This window comes from Anthonomus grandis, chromosome 3 (assembly GCF_022605725.1).
Source record: "Anthonomus grandis grandis chromosome 3, icAntGran1.3, whole genome shotgun sequence".
NCBI classification, from domain to species: domain Eukaryota; kingdom Metazoa; phylum Arthropoda; class Insecta; order Coleoptera; family Curculionidae; genus Anthonomus; species Anthonomus grandis.
Window position 1 is genome coordinate 9346302 of NC_065548.1, and position 26438 is coordinate 9372739.

Genomic DNA, 26438 nt, shown 5'->3' on the forward strand with positions numbered 1-26438 from the left:
AAAATAAAATTTTGTGAATTGGTACACATATTCTCAGAATAATTTGACTGGATACCTGTTTTAGCGTTTTTCGACAAATATATAGAGTAATGAGAAAAACAATTTTTTACATATACAGAATATGCAAATTTTCAAAATTAAATTCTGACTAGGTTTTGAGTTATGAGCATTTTTTCAATTTTTTAGAAACAACTTACCTTCCTCCAAAATCATTTTTTTGACATATATATATATTGAAAAACGCTTAATAGGTGTCCATTTAAACCATTTACCGAATGTATATACAAATTTCCAAAGTTTAATTTTAACTTTTGTTAAGTTAATGATTTTTTCGAGGAAAGTAATTTTTTTCTAAAAATTTCACACAACCCTCATAACTCCCAGATTATTATAAACATTGATTAAAGAATTTTTAATAAAATTTTGAAGATTTAACATCTTCCTGGAATAATTTTGACCTGTTTTAGTGTTTTTCGAAAAATATATAGAGTAGTGAGAAAAACAATTTTTTTTGCAGAAAATAATGTTTTCTTCTAATAATTTCATAAAATGCCCATAACTCAAAAATTAGCCAAAAAAAAAATTATGAAAATTGGTACACATATTCTTGGAATAATTTGACTGGATACCTGTCGCAGAGTTTTCCAAAAAATATATAGAATAAAGAGAAAAAGAAAATTGAGAGAAGATTTTTTTTTTATTTAACAATTTTACTTCTTTACCGGAAAATAATTGAAGCCGATTTCAGTTTATTGAAAATTTAGCGGATAAATTGATTTCTTCACATTTACATTAAAGATTTGAAATGCTAACGGTACATAGGCAAAATTAAAGAGTTCATAGGAAGCATTCTTGATCTACCCGCAGAAACAACTGTTGAACATGAGGAAAAACTCGAAATACGAAAATATGCATGATATGTCCATTAAAATTACGGAGAGACTTCATATTTGCATACTTATTATCAAACTAGTTTGCTTGCAATGTTCCCGAAAATTGTGTATAAATTACACTAAGAAAGAGATTAATTATTTTTACCATTATTTTGTTTATTTGCAGATTTTCTGTAGAATTCGCGTTTTGATGTTTTTAATACTTTCTATATAAAATATACTCAAAAAAATATAAAAAACTAAAGATTATTTTGTTATAGAATTCATGTAAATTAAAAAAAAAATAGTTTTTTATATGTTAAATACGTATGTACATACGTATTTCAGCCTTTATAACTCATTTTCTTTGAATAAATAATATATGCAATATAGCGATACTGTTTTGTTAAAAAATAACGTTATATTACAATTTTTTTTAGCTAGGAGGTCCGTCAGACTCATGCTCACCATTAGTGTAATTAAATATAGTCACCAGTTAAAAGTGTCATACGCTTCAAATTCGTGACTTAGTGTAGTTCAATTTCGAAATAAAAATTAGTACAATATCTGAAAAATCCTCAATTTTTTCCTCAACTTAATTTTTAAAGTTAAAACGGTCTCATTATATTCTCGCCCTTTTGAATCCAATGAGATTTAAAAAATTATAACTCGTCTACTTGCTAAAATATTGAGTCAATTTTTAAGAACAATTTTAAAGCTGAATCATGAGTTTAATACAGCCTATATATAAAAATTAACAATTAAACGCATATATGTAACATAATCCCAACAAAAGGGAGGCGTAAACAGGCAACTATATTAAAAAATTTTAATGTACTGAGTCAGTATTAACGTGAAAATCGTCCAGTCGTGAGCAACAATAAAACAAGCGCAATTTCACTTACTAAATTCTAAATTAAACATCGAAATTGACTAGAAATTTAAATTTCATATTAAAATTCTTTGAGCACACTCCGAAGAGATCCGCCTATTATATACAAGGTACATAAGAAACTACTTGAATCTTAAGTGCCTTGAAAGCATATTATCAGACGGTTTATTGACTTTGAATGGTGAATAAGAATTTTCACTTTTTATTATTAATATATTCTTTATAAATCTAAAAAAAGGGAGAGGGAAATTTTGAAAAATTTAGATTTTTTGTATATCTCCCTCTCTAAGAGAATAACTCCAGAAATTGGACAGAATAGTTAAAAAACTTCATAAATCATATTTTTATTTAGTCTCAAAACTAATCGGCTGACCCCGGTATCCAAAGACAAATTATACCCTTTTAATATGCCTTTTTCGTCTGTCTCTTCGGCGTAATTCTTAGAAGCACACAAGTAAGGCCTTTCCATATGTCTTAACAGTATTAATTGAGATGTGTACTATGCAAGAACAGTGTAAAGTTTAAGTTCCCTATTGACTTAAGTAAGTGTTTGTGTGAATTTGCCCCCCCGGATCAAGTTACGAAAGATGCTCAAGTTTTGTTCGCCTTATGGGAGACGGAGGGAGTTTATGGTTAGTATGTCCTATGATAAATTCAGTACCATTTGTTATTTTTTTTATTTTTAAAATTATTTAATTTCTTATTAGAGAGTTTAAAATGGAAGGAATGTTTTATGAGTATGACTTTTATGATTATAATTTTACGCATTTGACGAAAAAAATAAAAAATCCTTAATTTTAGGAGATGATGAAAATGATGGACTCTCATTATAAATTTAAAGGGTTCTGCATATCATTCTCAATTAGGGTCTAAAGAGATCATTCAAATAATTGGACCACTTGTAGATCCGAGATATTGGTTATTTACGATCAAAAAATTATGTAAAAATTTGAAACTGAGTTATTTCCGTAAGTTTTACTCAAATCTCACCATAAATCAATTTTTTGGGTCTATGGCATAAAATTATTTAGAAAAAAATTAAAAAAAAATTTTTTTTTTTGGCGGAAAATGTTCATTCCTGGAAATTAAGAAATTCCCAACTTTGATAAACGATGGTGGGAAAACAGTGGGTTCTTTCTTTATAATTCAAATGGCTCTTGCATATTTTCAACGTTCTAAATTCACAAGAGATAATGCAGAGAGTCCGTACCCTTCTTAGTTTCGTAGATCTAGCATTTTTGTGTTAATGAATTTTAGTCTAAAAAAATGCTTAATGAGTATTTAGAAAAAAACTTAAAAAAATATTTTTTTGGCGGAAAATGTCCACTCCAGGAAATTAGGAAATTGAAACTTTGAAAGACGATGGTGGGAAAACAGTGGGTTCTTTCTTTATAATTCAAATGGCTCTTGCATATTTTCGACGTTCTAAATTCACAAGAGATAATGCAGAGAGTCCGTACCCTTCTTAGTTTCTGAGATCTAGCATTTTTGTGTTAGTGAATTTTGGTCTAAAAAAATCGTCAAAAATGCTAAATTTAAAAATTTTGCTGTAATTTTGAAAAATACTCTTAGATCCCAATATAACTTATTGTTTTCATATTCTAGGAATGTAGTTTTAATTTAAAAACTCTATTTTTGAACCTAGATAATGAAAAGTAGTTTAGAACCAAAAAAAAAAGATTTTTTTAAACTTAATGACTTATGTTAAGAAAACTGAATTTTCACTTATTTGCAATAAAAAATGGCCCAATTACTGTAATTTTCATACGCCTTGCTTTCGAAAAATAAAATAGGACTTTTTCACGTTTTACTCGAAAACGTTAAGTTTATTTGAGAAAAGTACAGATACAAAAACTATAGATTTTTTTATCACGTAAAACTTTCTTAATAAGCATTTTTTTCTCAGATAATTATTTTCTGCAAAAAAAACGTTTTTTATTTACCTTACCCTTAACCCCCCACCCACCCCACACAACTTACCAGTAAGAAATTGTTTTCAAAGATCATTATTTTTTTAAATAATACGCATGAATAACAACTGTTTTCGTCGTAAATATCTATTCTAATAACACAGTTTGCTTATTTAAATTTGATATAATTATGTATATGTATATTAATAAATATTTAATACAAAAACAGTGCTATTAAATTGGATTTTATGGACAAAAAACTGTGATTTTTCAAAAGAATTTTTTACTGAGCAAATGTTTGGGGTGGGTGGGGAGGTAAGGGTTGTGTTAATAAAAAACAATCTTTTTGCAGACGAAAAACAGTGATTTTTCTGAAAAATTTTATCAAATATTTAAGGTGTAGTACTTGAGTTTAAAAACTAGATATTTAAATCCCGTGTCAATTTTTCTCCTTTTTGTAAGCAGAATCGTATATGATATACGTATATTCTACAGTTACTAAATATACTTATATACGAACTGTTATATATGACTATATACGGTTGATAAAAATTCTATCAAAATCAAAAATTTACTAAAACATCATTGAATAAATATATATTCACCGATAATAATAGATTATGTGTTGCTTGGGTAATATACCCTCTATGAGTGAATTTTAGATAGAAGAGAATATTCTTGCAATATTCCATAAATATGAGAATATTTGAGAAAAAATTGATTATTCTATCAAATATTTTAAGAAAATATTCTTGCAGGCTAAATTTGGAAAAAAGTCTACGAATCAATCACAGAACCAGAAACGAATGTTCTAACAATATTCCATAAGTAAAAGAGTACTTCAGTAAAATTAAATATTCTATGAATTATGTTTACAGAATAGTCTTAAAAATTTATATTCTAATATTACACTTTAAATACGCAAAAATAATAAAAAAATATTTTTTGCAGGCTAAATTTAGAAACAAAACAAAGGTAAAAACACAAAGTCACGGTCTCATCAAATCCGTATAATTTTTTTTTTTTTTAAAAGCTTCACGTGTTTCGCTTCTATTGGAGCATCATCAGGCCTAAAAAATACATTAAGATATTTTTCTCAAAACAAAAAGAACGCTTATAAAACTCATTACTTACATGTAATGATCTGTGTAGGTCTAGGTAATGGGATAGGAGTTTTATAAGCGTTCTTTTTGTTTTGTGAAAAATATCTTAATGTATTTTTAGGCCTGATGATGCTCCGATAGGAGCGAAAGACGTGTAGATTAAAAAAAAAAAAAAAAAAAAAAAAAATATACGGATTTGATGAGACCGTGCCTTTCCGTTTTTACCTTTGTTTTGTTTTCGTTTAGTCTCTTAGAAAAAAATGGATAAAACGTTTCTATATAAATTTAGAAAATAATGTATAAATCATTCACGTAACCAGAAAAGAATTTTCTGACAATATTCCATAGGTGAGTACTTCAGCAAAATTAATTATTTTACGAATTATTTGTACAGAATATTTTTTAAAATGTATACTCAAAATGTTTTTCATGTTATTCTTTAAATAAAATATGCAAAAATAATTTAAAAAAAAAATTGCAGGCCAAATTTAAAAAATTAGTAAAATTGATTATTATACAGGGTGTTCGGAAGCTAGACGCAACCCTTTAAGGGGGTGGGAGCTGACTTAATTTCAAACATTTTAAACTAAATATGTGTAGGTCGAAATTTGTTTATAAATTCTTTATGGCAATTTTTGCATTTTTCTCAAGAAATACCAAAATTTCACACTTAAACGGTAATAGAGCGCAAGTTACAATTAGTATCGGAGTTTCAAAGTATATTTTGTTTTGTCTAATGTGCATTAATAAAAATACGATCAATTCCAAGCTTCTGTCTAAACTTATAGAAAAAATAGAGACGTTGAAACGCCCTTTATTTTTAGATATCACTCATGCCGATGCCTGGCCAATTCTCAGAATTATGGCGTTATCTTTTGTGCGATCATGTAAACAAAAATTATTAGACTGAGACCTCTTATAAGCCTACTAAGCATTAGAACCCTGATGGTGGGGTTATTTAAGGTTTTAATGTTAAATAAAACACAATTTTGTTTAAACTATTTATTGTTCATGTTCAAAATGCAATCCATTATTTCTAATACAGGCACGAGCCCTTTTTGTTACTTCGGTGATGGTTACTCTTATGGTCATATCTTCTTTCATCCTGTCAAATGCTTCATTTATTTTGCGAATCAACTTTTCTCTTGTTCTTATTTTGGTGGTGTATACAAGCTCCTTTGCCCGGCCCCATATGAAAAAATCCAACGGAGTTAGGTCAGGCGATCGAGGAGGCCAAGGAAAGGTTCCGCCTCTACCGATCCAACCGTCCGAAAAACCGTCGTCTAAGTAATTCCTGACAGCCAAGGACCAATGCGCTGGACAACCATCTTGGTCTTTCTCGTTCCAATAATCCAGCTTCGTCTAGAAGAACGGGGATATCATTTTGTAGAAAATCTAAATAGTTGGCACCATTTAAATTCTCTGGTAGAAAATGTGGCCCAATAATAGTCCTACCTATTACTCCGGCCAACACATTGACCGAAAATCTGTTCTGAAATGATTTTTGTTTTTTCCAGTACGGATTTGCATCTCTGGCAGCCCATTCGTGGAGGTTGTGGAAGTTGGTAATACCCTCCCTGGAAAAATTGGACTCGTCTGTCCACAAGATACTTCTTAAGAATAACGGGTCCTCGATGTCCATGTTCAATAAAAAGCGGCAGAACTGAATTCGTCTTGCAGGGTCTTCTTCTTATAAGCCCTGCACCCCCGTACCATGAAAGGGATACTGTCCATCTTTCTTCATGGTCGTCCACATTTTCCATCTAGAAAGGCCAAGGTCTTCAGCTACTTTTCTGACACTTGCAGTAGGGTCTGCGGTAAAAGCTTCCAGTATTTTCTCCTCAATCTCTACATTATTATGGCCAGGGTTGACTTTGAAACACTCCGAAGTTTGGTAACCTCCGATCTGGATAACGTTCCTGGTACAAGCGTCATGCCAAAGCTCCATTACCGTTAGCGCGTCCATATGTGAAGACAATGTCAGCGTACTCTTGGTTGGTAAATTCCATTTTACAATACTGTTTAATAAAACGGGCAGAAACTCGATTTAAAAAACAGTGGATGCAGTCAGTACGAAGTTGATAATCTTACAAAATTAGAGGCGAGAGTGAAACTAAACAACAAGAGGCTAAAATCACACGTTTTTATTTATTAGGCGAGTACCTAACTTGTAACCCCCACCCCAAAGTACCTACCAGGTACCCCTTACCCTACAGTATCTACTATTAGGTACCTCTGCTTAATTTTGTTTTTATTACTTTTTATTTACCTGAACTGTCCCATAATAGAAAACCAATCCAGTAAGTTTTGTTTACATGACCTGCCGCACAAAAGAGGCCATAATTCTGAGAATTGGCCAGGCATCGGCATGAGTGATATCTTAAAATAAAGGGCAGAAGCTAGGCATATTTTTAGAGAGGTTTGAGCGACGAAAGCATTTTCATAACAATTATTTAAACATAAAACAAAGCATTTTTATTTTAACTCCATATTTATTTTTTACGTTTCAATATCTCTATTTTTTCTAAGAAGTTTACACAGAAGCTTGAAATTGATCGTATTTTTATTAATACACATTAGACAAAACAAAATAAACTTTGAAACTCCGATACTAATTGTAACTTGAGCTCTATTACCGTTTAAGTGTGAAATTTTGGTATTTCTTGAGAAAAATGCAAAAATTGCCATAAAAAATTTATAAACAAATTTCGACCTACACATATTTAGCTTAAAATGTTTGAAATTAAGTCAGCTATCACCCCCTTAAAGGATTGCATCTAGCTTCCGGACTGTATAAAATATGTTTACAGAATTTCTTCAAATTTATGTTACTCTTTCAATATGCAAAAATAATAAAAAATTCTTTTAGGCTAAATTTACAAAAAAAATCTATAAATCAAGCACGGTACCAGAAAGGAATATTCTGACAAAATTCTTTAAGTTCCATATATTCTTTTTACTTTTACCTGGATAGCTTAGCCTTTTAACGATATTTCTTACAATTTCCATGGATTGGAAAAACTGCAATTTTTCCTTTTTATTACAGGCTTTAAGATCTTACAGGTTTTCTCTAGAGGTTCAAAGAAACTTTCTACGTCTTTCAGGTAATTGATCTGCCAGGAATTAAATATATTTTATCATATTTTCCAGGTTTCTATTTCTATGCCATTTGACATCATTTCTATCTAAGCAATCTTGTAATAATGACGTCGAAAATATATTTCCGGAAAATTGATCAAGGCGATTGTCCTTAAATTAACAAGCATGATAGGCCTCTATGGTCAACAAGTTTGAAAGAGGGTTTTTTTAGATCCGTTCAAAAAAACCATAATTTTGCCCTAAAAGCTGAAAAAGTGAGAGTAGCAGTTAATATATTATAAAAAACCATGCAAGTTGGACCTATAAAAATTTGCACAAAGATTCTTTGATTTATTTCATTGAATACCTATTTCGGTATTTTTCAAAAAGTTGACAAGATTTTGAATAAGAAATTTTTTTTTGAAAATAAGTGCGAATTTTTTATAAAAATTTAAAAAGTGCCCATAGATAAAAGCCATGAAAACTTGCATCATAACTTTTCCGTAGGGTAATGTTAAAATATTACTTCATAACCGAAAAACCATACAAGTTGGAGCTTTGAAAATTTGCATTAAGATTCTTTGATATATTTCATTGTAGAGCTATTTCGGGGTTTTTGAAAAAGCCGACAAAATTGTGGACAAAAAATATTTTTTGAAAATAGGTATTTTTCTATAAAAATTTTAAAAGTAGCCACAACTTAAAAAGTATACAACTTAGAATCAACAATTCTAGATCAGATTTTCCTTCATCTATCATACGTTATTCCACCTTTTTCCTTCAATAGTTGCCAACTAATTTAAGTGTTAATGACATATTATATATATATATAATCTCAAAGCTAATTTTTGGTCATTCAAGGTTAATCCTGGCGGCAAAGCAGCTCAAAGAGGCCTAAGAGAAGGAGACTTAATTTCATCAATTAATGGAGAAAGCACTCGTACATTAAGCAACAACGACGCCCATAATTTACTAAGAAAATCCGGAAGTACTTTAAAATTAGGCCTTAATGAGTAAGTTGATTCTTCAATAAATATCCTAAAGTTAATGACTTTTGAAACGATGAATTAGGTCTAAGTTAACCCAAAACAACCTTATTACGTGCCTTTTAAACCTTTAAAACCCAAAAGAGCGTTCGGTATAATGAAAAAAATTAAACAAGTGTGTTGTAATGCACACATTACGCCCAACATAAACACGAATCAAAGACGCGGAAGTGCAGCGTTTAATTAATTAAAAGCAGATTTTACGTTCGTATACACCATAAAGTACGTGTTTGTGTACGTATTTTAATGGGACGCCGATACGTATTTTAACATTATGAGGCCGAAACGGTTCAATGCCGTTTGTGCGGCCTCACCCTTTCGTTCTGCTGAATGTACGAACGTTATTATGTCATGCAGAAATCCTCATTAGTACCCGATATTGCATGACATCGAGTACACCTACGTACCATCCAGTGGCATACCGTCAGAACATTCAGTCACAAATTTAATCAGATCATCAGGTTTGGAAACACATACACAATTGTTATGCTCAATATAATATTGACTTGATGGTGGCACTTAATTAAGAGAAACTGTGTTTCTGTCAATGGATTATTATGATTTATACTCTGACTAACTTTAAAAGAAAAAAAGAGATTTTCGAGCATATTTAATGACCTATGATTTAACAACAGCAATAGGATCTGTTTGGGATCCATGCCTGCAAAAGCATGTTATAAATATAAGCAAGCTATAAAGTCTATAAAGTTCTTACAAAACTTGAGTCTTTTAATAGGCGTATAATACAATACACCAGTCATCTTCATGTAGCCGGTCTGGATTTCTGTTACAAGGGTGTACTTTGGGTCATCTAATTGCTTGTAAATGAGGAATAAACTAATAAGTTGTACTGCCAACAACTGCATCTCGCCATCTCATTTGCCAGTTATTAATAGTACGATTTTTGCATTTAAAACCCTTTTAAAGAGCCTCGTATTAGCGAAAATGCTGATCATAACATCAATATCCATTCCTTTCTTGTATCTCTTCTTGTCTAGGTTCTTAGCAATAAGTTCTTCTTTATGTAGTAGAGTATGCACCACAGACAGTTCTCAAGACCAGATCCTTTACTTTTTCATACTTTTTTTTAAGTTCTTACAAAAGTGATTTTCATAGTCTTTAAATATGCTATAGCTAAAAAAAAGTTCAAAGAGCATCTCATTCTCGAACTGATAAACTTTTGATAAGGCTCTTTTAAGACTGCTTTATCACAAATAACATTGAAATGCTTTTGGACGGTGAAGCCTTCATCAAGATTAATGCTTAGATATTGAACATCTTTGAGTTCTATTACCCAATTTACTTGAAGGATTTCTAGGAAGTTAAGCCCCAAAAGTCATGTAACAATGTATGTATTTAATGAAAATTTCATTTTATACGTTAAAGCCCATTGGTTTAAGATTGCCAGCAATCGATTAATTTCTTCCTTCATATGAGACCTACTCTTTCCCAAAATAAAGCGTCTTCGACATTCTTAAATTTATTCAAGAGGCCATCTACCACCAGATTTCACAAATTTATACCTGAAGATAATTTTTAAATCAGACAAGTTACCATGCTTTTTTTTCTTTATAAAGATTAAATTACTCACATTTTTTTGGTATATACAATTAGCAACAATATTGATAATTTGAGGATCACTGAAAAGGATGAAATGTGACCAAAGAGATGTTTTACACACTTTGTATAGCAGAAGCTGAAGAAGAAGAAAACAATAATGATAATATTGGTAGAATGGCGTACTGGGGTGCACTGATAAAGTATGATTACAGCCCACTTCAGTCCCAAATATCATTCATGTCTAATATCATTTTATAAAGGTCAAAACCGTCAATATAAAAATTAAAGAAGAATTAGGGGAGACCGGGGCACGTTGGACACTTTTTAAAAACTATTATAAGAAGAACAAAATTTGACTTGGAGCTTTCGTTTTCAAGTACCAATAAAACTACATATTTGGACAATAAAGTTTTCGTAAAAACAAAACATCAAAACAACTTTAAGATTTATTTTCACACATTTTTATTAAGTACAAAATATGACCATAGTGAGACCACCTTGAACACATCAAAGGGGTACCATGGACATGACACTAAATATGTAAGGCTTAACTTAAAAACACCTATAAATGTAACATTATATGCTTTATCCAATATTATAAGACTGCAAATCAATATTAAATCGATGTGAGCCATTTGCCCTTGCAGTTCCACCAATCTGAGCTGGAGAACACAATATTATCAAAATCTATAGTAGACTGATCTTCTATAATAGGAAAAATAAAATTGTTAACATGCTTACGTAAAAAATTTACAGTTAACTCGCATTGACCCGAATGAATCTCTGTAACTTGCCCTATATAATACTTTAACGTTTTTTTTTGCAACAAATTTAACCAACACAAAACTATTTGCTGAAATATCGGCAATATGTCTAAAATAACTGGATCTGGTTCTGGTTTTAGGCACGAAGCATCCTCGTCACTATCTGCCAGAATAACATTTTTATCCCTGTCACTAATTTCATTTAAGTCCTTTTTCTTGGTTTTACTATATTTTCCCGCTATATCTCTTTTTACTGCTTTTACTTTAAGTTTCTGCTTAATTTTTTTCGAAGTCTCCTCTTCTTCTAATCTATTTATTTCTGGCGTAGCCGTCAAAATTGTTGTTGTTTTCCGTTTACGCTTATTAAATGCCTTTAAGGGCTCCTTTTTTGCTTTCGGGTATGGGCGAATCATGTCGGGGGTTACGATCTGTTTTTCCGGAGTAGAGTTTCCATAAAAACTTGAGGTATGAATTGGGGTGCCTAAATTGAGTGTTGTGTCATTGTTAGAGGCGCTGATATGACCACAATTTATCGGAGAGTGACTAAGCTAGGTGATTCTTGAAGTCTATGGTAATTGCAAGCTTTCATCATCTTCACCTGTAACGTGCTGATCCATTGGAAGATCGGTTACTTCGGCTGAGAAAAAATCACTATCTTGAAATATATTTTTGTCAAACGGGAATATTCCTGTAGCGCGGAACCCGGATATTATATTTCTCATGCAAATTTCTAACAGTTCCGCTATGTCATATGGAGCTATCCTTTTCCCAGGATTTTCCATTAACCAAGATCTAGAACAATGAAAAAAATATATACCTAAATTAATAAAAAATATAAATAATAATATAAATTAATTTTAAAATTCTATAGCTGTTAAGTTATAAAATCGTAACACCTTATCCAATAATTGCTTAACTAGAAATGACTTTTCTATTGCGAACCATTTTACAGCTCTAAAACAAAACAAGCACGTATTACTATGGTTTATAAACAAACAATTTGATATGGGGTTCATTGGTTACTCCTTTTAAAAAACTTGGACCACTGTGTCTCAATGTTTACGCAATATTTTTTCAATCGTATTTTAATAAAAACAAAGAGTATTTAATGTTTTTTTAGATATAATATTTATAATTTATTAGCACAAAATATTTGTTATAAAATCAATTCTACATACCTGTAAGACCTGTCAAATTTTCGTTTAAATTTGCACCTGTATTTTTTTTTGACTCGCACATGAACCGCATACATCGAATTATGGCAATACGTCGCATTCGAGTCGCTAGCAACCGCGCTCCGTAAGTTCGTTGGACGTCTAACCTATAGATGGCGTCACTAGAGTAAAGTAAATAAAATAGTTATAAGGAAGTGACCACTGTTCCCCGGTGCCCAACGAGCCCCGGTCTCCCCTATAGATTTATTGGACCCCTATCCAATCTTCCAACTTCTTCAGTCTTTAATAAATAATTTTGGGTCGTAAAACACACTTGAGAAAAGCGAGGGCAATTATCTAATAAAAATACATTTTCTTGATTAATTCCGGCATGGAAACCGAGATGCTGGAAAGATGACAAAAACGTAAAAAATTCCAAAAAAACTCATTCCAGGCTCAAGTATCATGGACGATCTTAATGAAATGATGTTTATTCTATGTAGGAGCTGAAGTTACATAAGAAAATTTACTTTCACGTTCATTTGTGAAGTAATAAAGAATTGAGATGTGGTAGAAGGCTAAACAAAAAAGAACTTTAATTAAATTATTATAAAGATCACCTCAAGCAAGAAGAAAACTATGAAGACGAATATGATGATGATAATACTGGTAATAATGAAGCACTGGAGTGCAGTGTTGAAATACTATAATGGCTAGCTTAAGTCCCAAATATCATTCAGGTTGTAGCGATATATCAATATATATCAGTAGGTTAAATGGTTGTAGATTTTATTCACCATGTATTGCCGAATGAATGCTAGATTAGGCGCCACCCAATTTTATTAAAAAGCAATTAGGGTAGGCTAGCCTAAAATGACATACTAGGGTAAAACAACATAGGTACAAAATCTCCAACTTGGCAACAGTATTTTTCGGAATAACTTTATGTCACGGCATGTCTTTATATTACGCGTATTAAAAATATCGAGATTAGTTTAGCGTTAACGTTCATAGAGCGTGCTTTGTATTTTTTCAAGTCTACAAAATGTTTGTGTTTTAAAACAGAAGATTTAACTAAAGTATTTAAAGTTTAATTTTTTACGCTCTAACCTAATTACAGGTATGTATTAATCTTATTTATTGGTAAAATAACAACATTTTAACATTTTTTTTGATAAATAACATTTTTATAAATAAACATGTGTTTGTGGTGCAAGTTGGGTAAAATGACATAGGACCTATATGGCTAAAATGACATAGTATGTCATTTTGCCCTTATTTTTTTACAGTTTCTCAAAATGAATTGTTTCTTCTCATCTTTTTTAGAATGGTTGGAAATTACTCAAGAAAAACCACGCGTCAGTCTTGGGATCCGTTACAGATGCAAAAAGCTATTGCGGCAGTACAAAATGGAGAAATGGGCTGGCTCAAAGCTTCAAAAACATTTGGCGTACCCCAGGCTACGCTAAGAAGACGAGCATCGGACAAAAATAAAAGAGTCAAAGCTACTGATAGGGGTCTAGGCCGATACGAAACCACGTTTTCCGTAGAGTTGGAGAGGGACCTAGTTCAACATATCAAATTATTGGAATCTTGTTTATTTGGTTTATCATGCGATGAAGTTCGTTCCTTGGCGTATTAACTGGCAGAAAGAAATGGAATTGCACACAGGTTCAACTCAACTACTTAAATGGCTGGTTGGGATTGGCTACGTGGATTTAGGTCCAGAAACCCCGATATATCTCTTAGAAAACCTGAAGCTACTTCGGCCGCTAGAACACAATCCTTCAATAAACCGCAAATTGCTAATTTTCTTACAACTTTTCAAGAGACGGTTGAAAAAGAGCATATCAACCCCACGCGCATTTGGAATGTAGACGAATCTGGCCTGTTTACTGTCCAAAAACCTAGCCGAATACTTGCTACCAAAGGTCGGAAACAAGTTGGCTTAATTTCAAGTGCTGATAGGGGGCAGCATATTACAGCTGTGGTTTGCATGAGCGCAGCAGGAGCCTATATTCCCCCATCATTAATTTTTCCCAGAAAAAAACTGGAAAAAGGAACTGACCGACGAGGCTCCCTTAGGTACATTGGGAATAGCTCAAGAGACAAGCTGGATGCAACATTTTAGAGAATATTCTAATCCTTTAAAGGCAAATAAAGTGTTACTTCTGGTTGATGGACATGCTAGCCATAAAACTCTAGATGTTACAAGATTTGCTAAAGAAAATGGAATAGAAATGATATGCTTCCCACCTCATTGCACCCACCGGCTGCAACCTTTAGATGTGTGCTTTTTTAGGCCATTAAAAACATTTTATGATCAAGATGTTACAAAATGGCTAAAATGTCATCCAGGCAGAACTGTTTCTTCATATCAGATCGGTGGGTTATTTGCTGCAGCATATGGAAAAGCAGCTACAAATCAAAATGCTGTAAGTGGGCTTATAAAAACAGGAAAATGGCCGCTAAACCCAGATATATTTCCTGATTATCTGTTTAACCCTGCAATGGTCACAGATAGATATCAAGATAGTGATACTCAAGTGGCTAACCATTCATTGAATATAAACAATATTTCAGTTATTCGCCCACAAGACATTTCCCCTCTTCCAAGTTCATCCGGGATACAAGCAAACCCAAGAAAGCGGAAGGCAGAAGGAACCAAAGTGCTTACGAGTACCCCAATATTAGAGGAACTTAAAGCTAGAGAAGCGGAAAAACAAGCTGCTGAATTTCGCAAAGCCGCGAAACGAACCAAAAAAAATTTAACTCATTTAGTCGAAAGTCCCTTAAGTTTAAAAGAAGTTATTCAAATCAAAGAAGTTGCCAAAGAAAGTAAAAACCGCATAACACGTAAGGCTGCCATAGTAGCATCCGAACACTTTGTCCCAATGGACGAAAGCTCTGATAATGAAGAGCCGTTTCAAGATGAAGACGACGAAGATGATCTATATTGTAACAGTTTGTACTCTATGTCCAAGTCCAAGGAACCATGGGTTAGATCGTGCTCGAAATGAGCACATTGTGAGTGTGCTGGTATTTCTAAAAGAAGCAAACAATATGTATGTGAACTTTGTTAATTTTAACTTGTAATGACCTTATGTACCTATGTAAGTTTCTTATGTCATTTTACCCAAGTATGCTCGGGTAAAATGACACATTTACATATTTCTTTTTATATTTTTTTCGCCAGGATTATTCATTTATTTAAAAAAAATTAGGTTATATTCTTATTATAAACCTTTAGTATTATAAATTACTAATGATTTTGTATGTTTACATTAAAAGAATAAAAAATTAATAAGCGAAAATAAAGTGGTATGTCATTTTAGGCCAGTCTCCCGACTTTTAGTTTTTTAGCGTAAAAGAGAGAAGAAATGTGGTAAAGAAAAAGAAAGTTTAAAAAATTGGGTATTTTTTTTATTTTCGATGCAATTAAACCCATCTAAGATTCAAGCATCATGGACGGTTGTTATGAAATGAATCTTCTCATATGCAGTGCTACCATCTCAGGCTCGTGGACGATTTTAATGAAACGATGCTGATCTTATATAGTTAATTAAACTTTGTAAGAAAAAAGCTACTTTAGAGTAGAACAATAGACTATTGAGATGTGTTAAAGGGGTATTATATACAAAAAAAGACTGTACTAAAATTATTATGAAAATGACATCAGTGAAGAAGAAGAAGAAGAAAACGATGATAATGAATATGATGATGAATTTACTAATAATAAAGCCCTGTAGTTCAATGGTAAAGTGCTATAAGAGCCCACTTCAACTTAAAATAGCATTCAGGTGCAATAGAGTGGCGATGAAAAGAAAAGGTTGAAAAATTGAATATTTTTCTTATTTCCAGGCAATGAGAAAACTGAGAGATAGAAAGAACCAAAATATAGCAGAGATACAAACAGTGTAAAAATGAATTCAATTATCTAATTTCAAATTTTTCATTCAATAACCTAATCTTCTTCTCGGCGTGGCGATCTCATTAGCCCATCTAACTTTATCAACTTCGGCTCGGAACAATTCAATTGAAGCTTTTGCCTAGTCTACTTTTTCTGTCTAGTTTTTTTCCAATAAGCATGAGTTGTAGCACTCTGTATTTTTGCAAAGTAACTTGCTCTTCTTCGTTTTACAGTATTTATTATTGCTCTATGTGGTTGAGGACCTCGATGTTGGTAAAATGGATTAATTGTCCAAAGAATTCTCAGCATCCTGTGGTAGAACCACATTTAACCATAAAGCAATGTGCTGAAGATATAAGAGCTTTGTTTTTAGCTCTGGCCATTTCTATTCTAGGTTTTATCGTAACCAAATGATCCTGGCTAACATTGAATACGCAGCCCAAATATGTGATTTTCCTCATTAGGGTGTTTCCGTTTATAGTTATTTTAGTGCTAGCATTTGGGTTTTTACTAACTAGCATTATTTTAGTTTTATTTTTATTACGTTTCATACGATATTCTTCACCGACGATAAGTACTCGATTCATAAGCCGTTGCAAACCTTCATCGCTGTTGCTCATGAACACCGTATCATCCGCGTATCGCTGATTGTTCAGACATTCGCGATTGATAATAACTCTGTAACTAATATACGTACACTAAACAGTAGAGATTACAGGATGCACTCTTACTGCTTTCTTATTATGGGCATTGCCAGTTGTATTGTTTTTAATTCTTACTAAGTTTGAGATGATACGAAGATCAGCAGTCTCTACACCACTAAGACCTCAATAAGTTTGTCATGGTTCACGTGGTCAAACGCTCTGCTAAAGTCTCTAAAAATAGGTATACATTAAATTTGTATTAGCATTTCTGTATTTTTCAACCTCTTGGTATTTGTATAGCGAACATAGCTTTTTTGTACTTAGTTCCTGTAAGTTTCTCCAATTCATTATATTTATCCAAAGAAATGGTTTTAGGGCATGACTCATTAAGGTAATGGTTGTGTATTTTCCGCATTTTTTTTAGCTGGGCATTTGTGGTAAGGGAATAAACTTAGATGTTACCCATGCCTGTGTTATTACACCTATAATATTAAACATATATTCAATGTATTAATTGGCAAAAAGTTTAATAACCTCAGCAGGTTTAGCACCTTTCCCGTTTGCTGTGTTCTTTATCTGCTCTGTTGCATGAATAATTTCTTCCTTTATAATCGGTAAATCTTTGGTGGTTTATGACATATTTCTTCCACGTATTTGAAGTTGAGCCCTTATGTCTATCATTGGCTGTCCTTTTCTATCTTTTATAATTCTATCATGTTGCTTTTTCGTGTTCCTGCTACCTCTCTTATATTTTTGTTCAAGTTAAGGTTGTCATTTCCTTTCTAGTTTTTCCCTTTCATTTCGTCTCATGTGCTATTAAGCATTGCTTCTTTTGTTTTTCGATCTTCCGGTGAATTTTCTTATATTTTTGTACTTCTTTCTTTCTCTTATTAATTCAAGGATATCGAGTATTCAATGAATTATTATAACATTTCTTTCAATAAGTGAACATCATCAGGAATGATTTTTAAGTATTTCAAGTTTAAACTGGTTTCCTTATATAATTTTTATATTATTAGACCTTCAATCAAAGTTTCGACTAATATATTCATCCTCGGGATCTTTTAAAAAATTTAAAAATATTAGATCTAGGATTATATTTTTAATTTCAAATTTTTAAGTACATACTATTTTTATCCTCTTTAATTAATATATATCACTAATTCTAATAATTTATTTATTTGTTTATCTTAAACAATAATTTACCTGTCCAAACTTTTTGATTAAATTTTCTAAGTGAGAATTTATTTTCAAAGTTTCGACCTAAATTAGACCATCTTTACGACACTAAAAATACCACAATTTTACTTATGCAGAAAAATTATGAATTTAAATAACAAATATATAAACAAAAATAATTAACTTGACGCCACTGTTTCTTCAACAGTATTTACGATTGTTTGTTGTTGTTATTATTATTTAATTTTATCGAGCTTATGTAACGAACCCACCTTTTGTAATTATTCTTTTTTTAAGGTTTAATAGAGAAGGACACATCTATTGATTATTATTTAATCCTAATTGTTGCAATTTTTTACAATTATTATAATGCCTTGTGAGTGGGTGGATACTGGGAAAAAAGGTGTGATAAGATCTTTTGTATATAAGATTTATGAGAGTCGACTTAAAAGAGAAAAATTGTGTATAATTTTATTTATAGAATGGGAGTTATACTTTTTTTTTCGTAATTTATAAAAGATCAAATTACCAATTAAATTAAGCTATGAAGTAATTTAATGTCAACTCCATCCACTTATCATCCATTTTCCCATTCAAGGTTAAATCGCGGGTTTATTTTTGTTGTGGAAATTGGCGTTTTCGAAAAAAAAAATTAAAAATAGATGTGCATATTGAAAGCAGAATGTGTCGCGCCGTTAACGTAACGGGATAGATAGATCGCGACATTTTCCGCGGTGCTTGTGTGAAAAATTGAATTAAAAAAATTGCGAAAATACATTCGGTTTTCTTGGTAAATTTATAGATTTTTGGATTTCCTAATTATGTGTCTTTTATGAATTCATGTAGAGATGCTGAAGCCTCACCGAAGAAACGACAGTACAGGACCGTTCAGCACCAAGAAGTTCACCAGGAAACTGTGAAAAGTGAGTATTTTAAAAACTGATTTAATTAGCAAACGTTGTTTTTTTATAGCAATGGTAAGTGAAATAAGGTTTAAATATGGAAAAATCCTCTTTATGTGCATTTTTGGTCATAAATAACCCTAGTTACAAAAATCTTTATAGAATTATGCTTCTAATTTAAAAAAATCAAGATAATCTGAGCAGCCTCTGAGAAGTGATGGTTTTTGGTGGCACAGATTTTTTTTTTTTATTTATTTAATAAAAAAATTATGCATTAAAACCCAGTTTATAAATAATAAATTCCAGAATCCACTGTATCCTATACACTGAAAGAAACAATCGAAAGATCATCATCCAGAGCCCCAAAGATCAACGAATTTGAATCCATCAAGATCAGCGAGTCGTATGATGGCAATGGTAAGTTTTATTAATTCAAAATATGAATATCTGAAAGGATTTTGTCATGGCATTTATCAAGGCATCAGTGAATCAGTCTTTCTGGAAATTGCTGATTTTCAAACATATTCTTTCTTTTTCCCTGGAAATTTACACTCTAAGTTGCCAGACAGTTAAAGTAATTCTTGTTGACTTCCAGGCAATTAAAATGCTTCTCTGTATAATTCAAGTAACTTTTCATAATTCTTCCAGACAATTCTTAAAATAACTAGTGTCCTTGGAAGTTTTGCTGATGATACCTTTATGTTTGTCAAGAGTAATTTATGGAATGAAACAAAGAGGAAGGAAATGGGAATTTCCTATAGAAGAAGTGGTTCGATTTTAATGACCTTTTAATGACTTGGGAATATTAATAATTTAAATATATCTGGTTCTCTTCAAATAATAATAATAATAATAATAATAATAATAATCTTTATTTAGCAAAATCTGCTACATAAAAATAAAATACATAGTAATGCATTTAATATAATATTAAAAAGCAATAAACTAAAATTAAAAACCAAAACAAACCAAAAAATAAGGATAATATTACAATAATAGTGCTGGTATGAGGTACGAGTATTGTTGACAAATAAACATGTTTAAGATTATGCATTAACATATGAGTGGGAATATAAAAAAAGGTAAAAAAAACAAACATATACAATGTAAAAATAAAATCTTAAGCTAAACGTAAAAGAATAAATAATAAAACATGAGTTATAAAAATAAAATTTTAAAATATAAAATGAGTTAAAATTTTATAAAATCAGAACACAAATACACAATAAAATTAAGGTAAAATAAATAATAAATAAAACTTAAAATGACATAAACAAATTTAAACCTATAACACAAAACGTATAATGATATAACACAAAATATAAAATTCATAACACAGAATAAAGATAAAAGACAAATACTAAATATCTAGAACAAATTTTCTCAAGAGCCTTTTAAACACGTTAAAACTATCAGAGGATTTAAGACTAGCCGGTAACCTATTGAATTCTATTAAGCCCCTATATAATATTGACTTGAGCAACTGAGTTGCATTATATCTGTCGGACCCCGGACGTTTAACATAGACATAACTGGGGTGTATCGATTACATTTAAGGATCAGTCTCATAGCTCTATTTAGTATTATTTCAAACTGGTTTATTATATATTGGGGTAAATTAAATAATAATGTCGATTCCTAATTTTTGAATTAAAATATTCCTATCAATCGTTTCAAAAGCTCTTTTAAAGTCTAAAAATACGGCTAAAACATAGTTATCACTGTCAATGGCTCTGAGAAAATTATCACAAATATCGACAACCACTGATTCACAAGAGTGATTCTGACGGAAACCTGATTGATTGGAAACGATTATTGAATTTTGGTTGCAAAAATCAAGAAGTTGCTCTTTTACACAAACCTCAAGGAGCTTTTCATAGACAGGTACGGTGTTAATGGGTCTGAATTCATTGTGATTAATGGTATTTTGTACTTTTGGTACAGGAATAACAGTAAACAGTTTCCAGGATTCTGGAAACATATCGTTGCTTAAAGAACTGTTTATAATATTTAGCAGACGGTCACCTACAGCATAAGATACATCAGGCAGCACAGCCTTGGATATACCACTCTCACCTCCTCTTACGGTTTTCAGATTTTTTATAATTTCTTTCATTCTTTTCATTGAAATTTTTTTAAACTCGGAAAAGGACTTATTAGGTTCAGGGGCCCTGGTAAAATGAGTTATCATATTTGGAGATTGTAGAATATTTTAAATGATACTGTCGATACTATCTATAAAATATTTATTAAATTTTTGTACATTCACTACTTTTTGATTTACCAGTTCTCCTTCAAAGTTTATTTGATTGGGCACTATTTGACTTTTACCAGGTAGTAGAGTCTTAAGATTTTTCCATAATTCCTTAGGGTTGTTTTTATTATCATCTATGCATTCTGCATATAATTTTTCCTTCTCTACTCTAATTTTATTAACAATAATATTTCTTTTTGCCTTATACTCATCCCAGGCACCCTTACTCCTATAAAGAACAGCCCTTTTGTATAAAATATCCGTTTTATGCATAAGGTTTTTAATGTCAGAGGTTATCCATTTTTTATCCACATATTTTTCTTTTGGATAATCTTGACTTTAGGGCACATTTGGTCTAAGATCGTCTCAATATCCCCAATCATAGAGTCTGCCAGTAAATTTACATCAGAGCTATCCTTGTTCCAGTCAATAGCAAGCAGCTTTTCCTGTAGATGATTAGAATTATAATTTTTAAAAGATATTTGATAAATCACGGTATCAACAGGTGGTTTTTCTTGCTGGTTAAATAAAATAGATATAATTGAGTGGTCACTGATTCTAGGGGTCAGATGTACCTTATGTGCTAATTGCTTATCAATTGTAATAATAAAATGTATTAGAGTTTGGCTTGTATGAACTATTCTGGTAGGCTCTTTTACTATTTGTGTAAATCCTTTTGAATACATAAGATTTTTTATTTTATTGCCATAAAAGGTGTGTTTAAGTAGATCGAAAATAAAATCACCAACAATAATGTTAGCACCATTAAAATTGCTTACTTCATCTAAGTCTAAAAAATTGGCGTCATATTTGTTTGGTGGACGATACAACACTGAACACAAATTGTTTGGATTTCCAATTTAAAAACCGACCACTAAGACAATTTCTTATAGGCCAACTTTAACCCTAACAAAAACATAATTCATTATACTTCTTGGGAAGCATCATATGATTATTAAACGTGTCTGGGATTTGGCTATTAAGAGGGGTAAAATAGAAGTCAGCTCATAGAGTAATTAAAAGTATTTAATATTCATTTCTCTATGAGTCAGTTGCTCTTCGCCTTTCATAATATTGGTTACGTCTTTCGTTCTTATTTTTTATTCTTACTGAAATCGGTTGACTCTCGATCTCCGTTATTTCCTTAAATATTTTAATTAAACATTTTAAGTGAAAAAGTGTTTTATTGGTCCTTCATTGGAAAAAAATAAGATTTGAGAGTTTGGGGCATTTGTATAAGGAAAAACTTAATAGTAATCAGAACCAGCAATATATCGAAGATGGATGCGCTAATTTGGCATTAAATTAGCCACAATTGAACCAACGACCATTCACAAATACTTAATATTACACACAGACAATTCCAAGGACAATAACCAGACACAAGAACTAACAAAAAGGACACTTTTCCTTTTATATCTAATATCAGACCTTATCAAAGCCATAACTCCTCCTGTTCTACTGTTAGTACTGCTACACTGTACCCATCTATGTCCAGCTCGCATGGTTCGACATCAGGTGTTATGTAAGTCTCACTCAAAAGAACAACTTTAGGCCTCCAATCGTTAACCAGCAATATAATATTATCCTTATTATTCAAATAACCTTGACAATTAAAATAAATAATGTTGGAGTTTAGTACAATATTAGAGTCTAGTTGCTATTTTATGTACTTACGACGTTGAATTTCTTCTATTTTCTTGTAGGATTCAAATTTATTCACATCCCATGAAACATGATTTACATTTAAGTTGAGACCATATTTTTCGTTAGACAACACACAATTTACACATTTAACAAAATTCACATTACATTCTTCAACATCGTGGTTTCCACGACACATATTTTGTTCTCTTTACAATACTTAAGTAAATGCGGACACAGAGTCAACTAAATATATCTAGGAATCATAATTGACAAGCATTTAAGATATAATTTTCAAATTCAGTATCTAATTATAAAATTAAAATACCTAATAACTAGATTTAAGTATCTTAGAATTTACCTTAACGACTTAAAGATTCTTTATCAAACACTGCTTCAGTCACATTTTACCGATGGACTGAGTGAATGGGGAGGTGTAAACAGGTATAACCTTTCTAAACTAAATTTCTTACAAAAGTGGGTAAAACAAGTTTTATTTAATAAAAATGTAAGATATTTGACAGAAAAACTACTTAAAGAATCAGGTTTCTTAAACATAAGACAATTATTTTATCAAAAAATGGTTACTAGAATATTTCAAGGAAAAGACAACACCGAATATTACCAACATCTACACGGGACAAGAAATAAGGTTAGAAAAAAGTGTGTAATATCGAGATGACATAAAGTTATTGGAACCAATAATATAAAATTAGTGGCACCAAAGTTATAAGTTCAAAATTATATAAAAAATATTACGAAGATGAGATTATTAAAAACAATTATAAAGGAATGGACTTATAGATCCAACAGAGACATAGAAAATTTATTTATTTTTTTTTAATATATTTATCTAACATGTATAGGTAATAATTATTGAATTTTTAAAATGATATATTTAGTTCTGGATTTAAAAAAGATGTGGCAAGAAGAGAGAAATTGTGAAATGTGACTTTATCCCAAAATTGACTATTATAACTTACTTTGGATACAATAAAAGTACTTCATGTTTTCTTCCAGGTAGTTGAGGTCATTTTATGTACCATTCAAGTTACTTTTCATGAGTCTTCCAGGCTATTATTGTTTTTTCAGGCAATTAAGCTATTTTTTTCTAAAAATATGGCTAAAAACTCCTTTTAGCTGCACTGAAGCAACCGTTACTTTAACTGCCTGGAAAATGTATTTATAGAAGAAAATTAAAGTTTCAATTAAGGTACTATTAATGTTTCCGGACATTTATTTTTTAGGCACTAAGATCTGATGAAAAAATTTTCAGGCATTATATTTTTTTTTTAATTTTTAGGCAACAAAGAAAATAATTACTTTAACTCCCTATATTTTAGCAAACCTTACTTTTATTTCCTAAAAACCTTTAAATTTTCAATGGAAACATTTTGAAAATTCGAATTTCCAGGCAATTAAAGTAATTCATGATGGCTTTTAGGCAGTTGAGTTGCTTTTTTACATAATTCAGGTTATTTGTGTATTTTTCATGGCTTTTTCAGGCAACTGTTGTCAATTTTTTTAGGCAATTGAGCTATTTTTCTTCAAATATTTTATTCGCAAGAAAATTTCTTTACAGGTTCCCGTACTTAAAGAACCGTTACTTTTATTTCCTGAAAAATTAATTTAATTTAATTGCTCTTTTTCAGGCAATTATAGTTATTTATTTATTTTAGGCAATTAAGGCATGAAAAAAATATTTCAACTTTGTGTATTTGAAAAACCTTTACGTTTATTCAATGGACATATTAAAAAATTTAAATTTCCAGGCAGTTAAAGTAATTCATGTTTTTGTACAGGGAGTTGACGTATTTTTCTGTATAATTCAAGTTATTTTTTTTAAGGCAATTGAACTATTTTTTGAACAATTTTAGGGGATTTTCAACCCCTGTTTTTGAGCAACCTTTACTTTAATTAGAATTTAAGAGGGAAAATTTCAGTAAATTAAAGTTTTGCAGGCAGTTAAATTAATTCCAATTTTCTCCTTCCAAAAAAATATTTTAACTCCATGTAACTGTAATTGAAAAACCTACGTTCATTTGCTGGACATTAAATTTTCAAAGAAAACATTTTAAAAAATTTAAGTTTCCAGACAGTTATGTTTCATTACCGGCAGTTATAGTGCTTTTCTGGACAACTAAGGTCACTTTTCATGATTTTTCCAGGTAACTGTAATTTTTTTCTAGGAATCGATTTTTAGGAAATTAAGGCAGAAAAAAGTCTCTTCAATCGCCTGTTTTTTAGCAACTTTTATTTTAATCAAAAACTGTTTTTTTAAAGGAAAAATGTCAGGAATATTAAGGATTCCAGGCAGTTAAACCAATTCCAATTTTCTTCCAGTTGTATAATCTTTCGTGCAATTTACATTTTTTTTTCACATATTTTCCAGGCAACTGAAATTATTAAAAAAAAAAGTTTTACAGAGAATTAAACTATTTTTTTTATTTTTAGGCAATTTAGGTAAAAAATTTCATCTCTAGATGAAATTGAACTTTCTGGAATTTTTAGTTTTTAAACAGTAAAAGTATTTCATGTTTTTTTTCAAGTAAATGAGTAATTTTTTATAAAATTCAAGATATTTTTCATGGGTAATTATTTTTTTAAACAATTAAGCTTTTTAAATATTTCTGTCAATAAAAAAGAACTGTACTTTTATTGCCTGGAAATTCATTCGTATAGAGAAAATTTGAAGAAAATGAGGGTTTTTAATCATTTGTAGTAATTTTTCAGTAAGTTATTTTTCAGTTTAGTAATTCTTTTTCAGGCAACTCGATACTTTTTTATGCAGTTGAAATCACAATTGATTTATTTTAAATTTGTATTTATTCATTTATCAATACACAATCGCATAAACACCTAACAAAGAGTATAAAAGTTACACTTTAATTCATTGTTCAAGACACTCAAAAGATAATCTAAACCTCAACAATAGGCAAAAGATAATGAATCCTAATAGGAACTCTATATCACACTTCTTTAAAAACTGATTTCTACCTACAAACCAGTCTAGCTAAGCTAAGTAAAAGTTAGCTAGTTTTCTGATTCTAGTGACAAAAGAACTGGATCCATAATTTATCCAATCCAATCTACCAGGAACATTTTGTGTAGTAGAGCAAGAAATGAATTATTGAAGTGGAGAATCAAATTCAAATCAAAAAATTCAATCAAAAAAGTAATGCAGCGATAACGTGAAAAACTGGCTTTTCCTCACTAGGGTGAAAAATACAACTTCCTTTACTATAACCACGTGAAAACCCCAATTTATTTAAACAAATAAAAATTATTTACCATTGGATCTATCAATCTTATATCTCAAGGAGTGTCTTCGAGACACAAAATTTGTTCCGCCAGAACCTAAAAGGAAGCAAAAGGGGCGTGTACCGTTTATTGTCAAAAGTTTTGTGACGGTTAAAGGGTCATTTTCTTATAGACTCTTAAGGCAAATGGATATTCTCTAGTAGCCGGTGGTTATTTTTAATTAAACAGTTTTATCATGAAATTGCCGTGGACCTTTTGCATTAAT

At 30.8% G+C, this 26438-nt stretch overlaps 2 protein-coding genes across 10 annotated transcripts in view; both read left to right on the plus strand.

Moving 5' to 3' along the window:
- LOC126733927 (uncharacterized) overlaps nucleotides 1–26438 on the plus strand; it is a 184803-nt gene that overhangs the window by 19054 nt on the left and 139311 nt on the right. For 8 of the 9 annotated variants that reach the window (XM_050437412.1, XM_050437411.1, XM_050437396.1 and 5 more), the window contains exons 3-5: nucleotides 8717–8868; nucleotides 18959–19035; nucleotides 19321–19431. In XM_050437412.1, coding sequence (XP_050293369.1) covers nucleotides 8717–8868; nucleotides 18959–19035; nucleotides 19321–19431 — 340 coding nt within the window. Of the gene's footprint in view, nucleotides 1–2116; nucleotides 2397–8716; nucleotides 8869–18958; nucleotides 19036–19320; nucleotides 19432–26438 lie in introns of those variants that run through there. The other variant, XM_050437399.1, reaches the window with a different exon arrangement.
- On the plus strand, nucleotides 13218–15607 carry LOC126733931 (uncharacterized). Its single transcript, XM_050437418.1, has 2 exons — nucleotides 13218–13499; nucleotides 13706–15607. The coding sequence occupies exon 2, from the start codon at nucleotides 14497–14499 to the stop codon at nucleotides 15397–15399; it is 903 nt and encodes a 300-aa protein (XP_050293375.1). The 5' UTR covers nucleotides 13218–13499; nucleotides 13706–14496; the 3' UTR covers nucleotides 15400–15607.